General features: G+C 56.2%; 1 protein-coding gene across 1 annotated transcript; it reads left to right on the top strand.

Moving 5' to 3' along the window:
* Positions 1-1298: 1298 nt before the first annotated feature.
* Positions 1299-6598, top strand: DICSQDRAFT_98379 (phospholipid-translocating P-type ATPase; the record flags this gene model as incomplete). The annotated part of the gene is made up of 12 exons (XM_007361527.1): positions 1299-2497; positions 2568-3757; positions 3812-4045; positions 4110-4402; positions 4464-4721; positions 4776-4840; positions 4901-4984; positions 5037-5125; positions 5182-5288; positions 5342-5434; positions 5490-5609; positions 5662-6598. The coding sequence occupies 12 exons, from the start codon at positions 1299-1301 to the stop codon at positions 6268-6270; spliced, it is 4341 nt and encodes a 1446-aa protein (XP_007361589.1). The 3' UTR covers positions 6271-6598.
* Positions 6599-8463: the final 1865 nt, after the last annotated feature.

The following is an 8463-nucleotide window of genomic DNA, read 5'->3' on the forward strand; positions in this document are numbered from 1 at the left end:
AAGGATTTACGGCTCTACGGACGTCCGTAGATTTCTAGGCGGGGTTTGAAACAGTCTGTGGATCTTGGGCGCTAAACAGGCGGCATGTTCTGCTCATCATCAGCACGTGACTGGAGTGGCTTATGTCATGTCTGTATTTGGCATGCAGTTCGCTTTGTCATGATGGCTCCTTCCTTTCTCGTGGTCACGGCACCGTATGCCGAGGTCTACGGACTGTCTACGGCCTGTTAGAGATTTAGAAAGGGGGGTCGGACCCCCCTCCTAGATTTTGACGTCCGTATCCTAAATTTCATCAGCGGAGTTCAGATCTGGTGTCGGCAACACTGCCCCTTGCCCAAATCGATCTGTTTAGAGATTTACGGACGTCCGTAGAGCCGTAGATAGCTTATGGAAAGTCATCCACTATTGAACGAATGGCGGATGAAGGCGGCGCGAAGTCGATTCGTCTATGGTGGGTGATCGCGGGCACAACTCGACATGTGATACATACAATACATGAAAGCAACGCGGTGGCAGACTATTGTGGGGGACGACAAGGTCTGTAGCTGTCGTGGCGTCTGCCTAACAGCCACTAGAAATGACCTTCTTTGATGCCCTATTGGTTAGTTAAGGTGTACATACGACTTGCGGGGAAGTGTATTAGCCTCAATGGGATCGCGATTCGTGTTACAGATGCGAAGCACCACCTTCGGTTGCAACGGCTGCTCCATGGCGGAGAATTTCATTTGCTGGGGGCGCATATAGGCCAGAAGGCGACCACTGACTGGCACTCGGCTTCACCTACGACGTCCACCCCTCCGCTGCTCGTCTGTCCTGCTTTGCCAGTCGCGAGCCTCACGTACTGCGCCCGCTGCAGAAGACACCCACGCGAACTCCGCCTCGAGGAAAGCGCCTGCGGCTGACTCGGGTATTGGATGACGTCGCCTCGGCTCCGCCGACGACCGAGAGGGCCGGGTGCGGTGAGCCGACCTCCAGAATCGTCAGCGACGTGCAGCGAGTGCACGGGAGCACAGGCCTGAGTACTTAGAACTGTTCGCAGTCCTGAGGATGGATGAAGAGCATATTGGATCGGACCAGCAAGGGTGCGCCCCGGTCGGATATTCGGGCGTGCGGGCGGGTGATGATGACACACCCCCGCTTAGGCTTGTAGCCCTGTCAGCTCTGTACCGTCTCCCCTCTCCCGTCCGCTGACTGTCCGCAACCGTGCCGACCCTCCGTCATCTCCCGCTCGCAAGAGCTTCGCGCTCGACTGACGCTTGAGCTCGTCCTCCTTGCTCTTCACCACACCGTCCGCGGCCATGCCGTCCAAGCTCGGCGAGTGGTACACCAAGTTCGCCGACTTCAATGTCGAGACAATCTTCGCCAGACGCAGGGAGCCAGGCCCGCCCCGTACCGTCTACGTCAACAGCCCCCTTCCCGACGACTATTTCGACCCCAAGAAAAAGCACAAGGTCCTGAAACAGCATGTCTATGCCTCGAACCAAGTGATCACTTCCAAGTACACAGTGATCACCTTCCTCCCCCGCAACCTCTTGGAACAGTTCCGCCGAATAGCGAACATCTTCTTCCTAGCCATCGCCATCCTCCAGTTCTTCTCCATCTTCTCCACCGTCTCCCCCGGCCTCGTCATCCTCCCCCTCCTTATCGTCCTTGCGATTACTGCCCTCAAGGATGGCTATGAGGACATTAAGCGGCATCAGTCGGACCGGGCTGTCAACTACTCCCAGGTGCGCGTCTTGGCAGGCGGGGAATTCAGGAACGAGAATGCCATGGCGGAGAAGTCGAAGACCTTCGTCCGCGCGCTCGTCCCCATCTCAAGGAAACGGCATAGGAAGGGTCAGCATGACCAGGACGTCGAGAATACCCAGCATGGCGCCCCCCCGGAGGCCATCCACACCGACGGTGGAGAACTCACGACAATACCGACAGCCACTGTCGCGAATGACACCGACGTAGAGGACGGGGAGCCCGTAGAGGAGGTTGGCACTGTGTTCCATCACCACGGACGGTCATCACGGCCACATTGGAAGATGACCATCTGGGAGGACGTGCGCGTGGGCGACATTGTCAAGATCAAGGAGGACGAATCGTTCCCCGCGGACATCCTTATATGCTCGACCTCGGAGGAGGAGAACGTCGCATACGTCGAGACGAAGAACTTGGACGGCGAGACCAACCTCAAGAGCCGGAGCGCGTGTCCCTCCCTCACCCATCTCGACTCGGCGCGCTCGTGTGCGAGTAAGCAGAACGCCTTCCATGTCGATTGCGACCGCCCGGACACCAATCTGTACAAGATGAACGCGACTGTGGTCACTTCAGATGGGGCGAAGCACGCGGTCGATACAAACATGATCCTTCTCAGGGGTACGGTCCTCCGTAATACTCGCTGGGTCATTGGTGTCGTCCTGTATACCGGCGAGGACACCAAGATCGTGCTCAACTCTGGTGTGACCCCGAGTAAGCGCAGCAGGGTGGAACGACAGATGAATCCGCAGGTGTACGTGCCCCGTCTGTCTGCTTTGGGTTACTACCAGTCCGCCGTCCATCCATGCTCACATGCTATCCAGATTTATCAACCTTATCCTACTTGCCGTCATGGCCGTCGTATGCGGTATTGTCGATTCCGTGCTGGAGCAACGCAACTTCCCACGAGGTGCTCCCTGGCTATACGGAGACACGCATGGCGACGACAACCCGAAGATAAACGGTCTGATCACTGCCATTTACGCGCTCATCACCTTCCAGAACATCATCCCCATCTCGCTGTACATCTCCATCGAGGGTGTCCGGACATGTCAGGCTCTGTTCATCTACTTTGATCGCGAGATACTCTACGAGAAGACCAACCAGCCGACGCTCGCGCGCAGCTGGAACTTGTCTGACGACCTTGGCCAAATCGAATACATCTTTTCGGACAAGACGGGCACGCTTACGCAGAACGCGATGATCTTCCGCCAATGCACTATTGGTGGCCGCGTCTACAGTGGCGAGAAGGTGGACGAGCCGGAAGCCTCCAAGGACGATCTACGTGTCGCCGCAGTACCTAGCGACGAACGCGATAACTCCCATGAAGCTCCTAGGTCCAGCCCGTCGTTGGTGGCGAAGAAGTCGACGAAGTCCTCCGTGTCGTCCACCACCGAGACACCGAATCCTCTGGCCGCCGACAAGGTAGCCAAGGCGGAGCACGTCCTCACTCACTTCAGCGATGCCGGTCTCGCGGCCGACATCACAGCGGCGCAGAGCGCGGTGTCCGGCACCCAGGAGGACGCGCACGGGCGCACGCTCAACGGCTTCTGGACCGTCCTCGCGCTCTGCCACACCGCGCTCGTCTCCGTCGACCCGCACACGGGCGCGATCCAGTATAAGGCGCAGAGCCCGGACGAGGCCGCGCTCGTGCAGGCCGCGGCGGACGTCGGGTTCGTGTTCCGAGGGCGCGACCGCGAGGTGCTGACGCTGCAGACGCCGTTCGCGCGCGAGGGCAAGTACGAGCGGTTCGAGCTGCTGAACATCCTGGACTTCACGAGCGCGCGGAAGCGGATGAGCGTGATCGTGCGGAAGATCGCGGACGAGGAGGGCGGGGCTGGGGGGAAGGAGGGCGACGGGAAGGTGTACGTGCTGTGCAAGGGCGCGGACAACGTGATCATCGAGCGGCTGAGCCCGGGCCAGGACGCGTTCGTGCGGACGACGGAGGACCATCTGGCCGAGTTTGCGAGCGAGGGGCTGCGGACGCTCACTTTGGCCTATAGGGTCGTACCGGGTGAGTGTGCACGGTTTGCGCGGACGTGGAGTGTCGGCTGATCGGTGCGCGCAGAGGATGAATACGAGGCTTGGGCACAGCGCTACCATGCGGCGTCCGTCTCCCTGGAAGAGCGGGAGGAGGAGATCGAGGCTGTCTCGGAGGAGATCGAGCAGGGCTTGCGTCTGCTGGGTGCTACGGCTATCGAGGATCGACTACAGGACGGCGTCCCAGAGGCCATTGCTGACCTCAAGGAAGCAGACATCAAGATCTGGGTGCTCACTGGCGACAAGCTGGAGACTGCTATTGGTGCGCACCTTGCGTCTCGTATTGACGCTATGAGGGCTGGTATTGACACTGCACTCGTATTCAGCTATCGGCCACAGTACGAATCTCATAGGCCGCGAGGACAACATCATTGTTATCCGCGGCGGAGGCGAAGGCTCCGTTCCCGTCTATGCGCAGATGCTCAACGCCGTCGAGCAGTTCTTCCCTGAGAGCGGCATTCTGCAAGAGGACGGCGTAGCTGTCAACGAACTGCCGCGTGACTCGAATGGCTACCCGCTCCAACGCATCATGACCGGCATGTCTGACATTGTCGGACATCACAACGGCGACAGACCTGGCGGCTTCGTGCTTGTTATTGATGGAGCTGCACTGACGCATGTACGTCTTTCTGGCGCACTGGTCTGAGATGTGCCGACTGATACGATCTATGCTCTTATAGGCATTGGGGGATGAGAAGCACAAGCACTTGCTGCTGCGGCTCGCGATGCAGTGCGAGGGCGTCATTTGCTGTCGTGTCTCTCCGTTACAGAAGGCTCTCGTCGTCAAGCTCGTCAAGGACGGTGTTGGTGCTATGACCCTTGCCATCGGCGACGGTGCGAACGACGTCAGCATGATCCAAGCTGCAGACGTTGGAGTTGGCATCGCGGGCGAGGAGGGTCTCCAGGCTGTGAACTCGTCCGACTATGCCATCGCGCAGGTATGTGGGACGATGACGAGCGTGCCGGAAATGTTCGCTCACACGATAACGCAGTTCCGATTCTTGAAGCGATTGTTGCTCGTGCACGGGCACTGGTCGTACGCCCGCAATGGTAACATGTGCGTTGACATTGTGCGACGTGATTTATGAGGTATCACTAACTAGGGACTTCGTGGCAGGATTGTCAACTTCTTCTACAAGAACATCATCTGTATCGGTGTGCTTTGGTGGTTCCAGATCTATTGTGGTTGGAGCAGTCAATAGTGAGTTATGCGCTGTCTCTCCGTCTTGTAGACACTGACGTCCTTTTCCCAGCGTCTTTGAGTACACCTACTTGTTGTTTTGGAATACTTTCTGGACCATCGCTCCAGTTATTGGTATCGGTCTTTTCGACCGCATTGTTGGTAAGTCTCACAAGATACCGCTGACGCAAGTCTTCGTGCTGACCCAACGGCCTAAGATGATCATGTACTCATGGCGTTGCCCGAGCTGTATCGCCATAGCAAGAATCACGAGTACTTCGGCACCAAACTGTTCCTCGTCTACATGTTCGATGGAGTTCTGCAGGTGGGTATAGCTTCACGTAGGATCTGCGGTATGACTGACGTGTAGGATCATAGTCTGCTATCATCTTCTTCCTCATCCTTTACACCTACAACACCACTACCTCTCGCACTGATGGTTACGACGTATACCAGTACGAATTTGCCACTGTAAGCCCCTTTCAGTATGACTTCATCCCCACCTGTAACTCATGTCGGCATTCAGACGTTGGCTATCGCAGCTGTAATGGCGGCCGATCTTTTCAACGGACTGAACACACACGTATGGACTGGCTGGATTTTCTTTGCTGTTGCCCTGGGTATCGTTCTCATCTGGGCCTACACTGTAAGTCGCTATGAAGATTGCGGCCAGTATAGGAGACTGACAGGCTCTCCAGGCTATTTATTCGATAATTTCTCCCGGGTGGTTCACTACACCTATCTACGGCAACGATCATTACCTCTTCCCTTCGGCATACTTCTGGTTTTCGATCATCCTGGTGGTTATCCTGGCGTGCCTCCCCCGATACATCTACAAAGCCTACAAGTTTTCGTTCTTCCCGAGTGATCTAGATCGTGCCCGATGGATTGCCAAGCTCGACCCAAACCACGACTTCTCGAAGGACAGGAATGGTGGTCTCGCTCGAGTCAAGCGCCCAGCTAGCCGCAGGGCCAGCCTCCGTCGACCTGCGCTCTACAACGGCAGCCGTACCGACATGTCAACGGGCCTCCGGGAAGTTAATCGCGGCTTTGACTTCGCTGCTGAAGAAAACGGAGTTGCGATCCAGCGGATACAGAGCCATTTGTCACAGAGATCCGTAAATGCGGCGCCCGCACAGAAGAAGAGGAGACGGAACCCGACCTCATTAATGCACGGCTTCTCGATATCGCGGACGCTGCGTCGTCCGAAGACGCGTGGGTCGGAGACGGGACAGATCCCTGAGGAATCGTTGTTGAGACACGAGATCACTTCGTCGTCGCCGTTGCGGTTGTCGAAGTCACCATAGCGCTTGCCCAAGGACGCAGATGTGTTGTGTTTTTTTCTATTTATGCTTCTTGCCACAGCTAGCCCCTTCGCTCTCGTCCATCTCTCGTGCATCCCATCCCACCCATCCTTCCACCTCCTGTGTTGCTAGTGCCCGCCCATTTCTGACCTGTATCCATGACACTAGTAGAGCGGTATCTATTTCACGCATCTCATGACTCACTCTTAGCACCACGCACATCGCCTTGTGTCTACCTAATCTGTACTTGTGCTCAGCATAAAACTCATTGGGGTGCGCCTGCCCCTTTCACCAATTGCCAATCACCATCGCCATGGTCAGTCTTTTGAACGTCACCCGTTTTGTTTCAGCCGAAGAATCTGATGTGCCGGTTTCGTTGCGTATACCCATGTCTGAGGTACCATGCATGCAGACTCCGTTGTTTTGAGCTTGGCAGTGAGCTCACAGGAGGGCCACTCACGAAGTGACGTGCTGCCCGTCGTCAGGGGCGGCGAAGACATTTTGTGCCACATTTCCAAGCGAAGCATCCCACCAACATGATTAACTCCAACAGCACTATTGTCTCCTCACCTCGTTTTTCAGCCTCTGCCCATGGAAGTCATACACTTGAGCGCCATATGCGAGATGGAGGAGTTCCATGACATGGAATGGGTGCCGCACGAAATAGTAGCAGCCGATCTCCAAAATCACGATAGGGCTCTCCAATGGTCGTAGTGTTGTGAGCACCCGGTCATCGTCAGCGGGATAGCGTCTTCACGGGAGGAAAGTCCGGAAAGAGCCCCGTGAGAAGGGGCACAAGAGTCATGAGCTGTGACGCGGGCCCCGGGGGCTGAGGTAAGAATTACACAGAGAAAATGGGACTTTGTACATATATGCAGCGTTGGCGATCGTGTGGGGAAAGTAACTGCATGAGGTGAACAAGGTCTCCCTCAGTGCTGATGTCAACGGTGGCTCCGAGCATATGTTAGCAATCAGAGAGGTAGCGGTTGGGAATGGGGCCACCGCCGTAACGTGCAGAATGATATCAGGGTTGAGCACTGCTATGCGAACCTATCAATGATCAATGACAGTGGATGGCGCGATGAAGTCGAGACTGATGCACGACGGAGGAAGCAATGAGTTGCAGACCACACTGTACATCAGCAAATGTATCAAACCATGGTCTTGCATGGCCACGGCGTCCGAAACTGGCCTACCCTTTCCGGAAACCACAAGCGCCTACTAATGCTGGCCAACTCCCATCTCGTCCGACAGACTCCGGCCATTGAACATCTGCGCGCATGGATCCCGACAATGGTAGGTAGGTATTCATCTTGTCCTTTTACTTTATACCACTCAATCGTCACCAGAGAAAGTGCGTATACGTCGAGACTATGCAAAGCGCTCCGCTGCATCACAGCCGCCTCCTCGGCACTCCTTACTAACATCTCCCCAATCTCTCTCCCGAACGCGCTCCTCATCCTCCTCCATCCTCCTTTCCGCCTCGGCTCTCTCTGCCTCCTCGTCTGTGCATCCCTCGCCGCCGCCATGAGCGGCGGCATGGGGCGGCAGGTCAGGTTGCAGCCTACTATTTGTAGAACACGGCGCCGAAGTGCCGATGCAGGCAAAGCGGGTGAGTGCGCGGCAACTCAGCAGCGTTGTATTCAGTCAGATGGTGTCGTTGCTGTGGACGATCGCGACAGCGTCCACAGCAAAACCGACCAGATGCCCCGTGCGCCGGAGCATGGGCATGCAGCCATTGTGAGCGTCTGCCCGGTGTGGTGACATTCCCTTCACGATCCCCACCCTGCCTTCTTTCTACGTGTACTCCCTACTGATACTTTTCAATCTTGCTCATCGATGACGCGTATTTTAGGTTACAACTCAATCAACGGCCTGTCATTGTGCTAGCCCTGCCCTGAACCATCTCTTGCAAAACCCCCATCTCTCGACGCCGCGTCTGCATCCCCCCTTTATCACCCGCTACAACGTACCAGTTCTGCAACATGCCCCTTGGGATCTGATGTTTGTGAGTCATGCCAAGACGGCTGTAGCTACTAATGTCTAGCTCCACCCGCCTGCCTTCGGCTCCTCATAAACATCCCATAGGTATGTATATTGTGCACACACTAGTTGTGTCTCGCTCTTGCCCTTTCGTAAGCCTTGTTGCCTGACTTACCTTTTGTATGATTGCATAGACATTGTTGCGTACTTGTG

This window comes from Dichomitus squalens (assembly GCF_000275845.1).
Source record: "Dichomitus squalens LYAD-421 SS1 unplaced genomic scaffold DICSQscaffold_2, whole genome shotgun sequence".
Taxonomy (NCBI): Eukaryota; Fungi; Basidiomycota; class Agaricomycetes; order Polyporales; family Polyporaceae; genus Dichomitus; species Dichomitus squalens.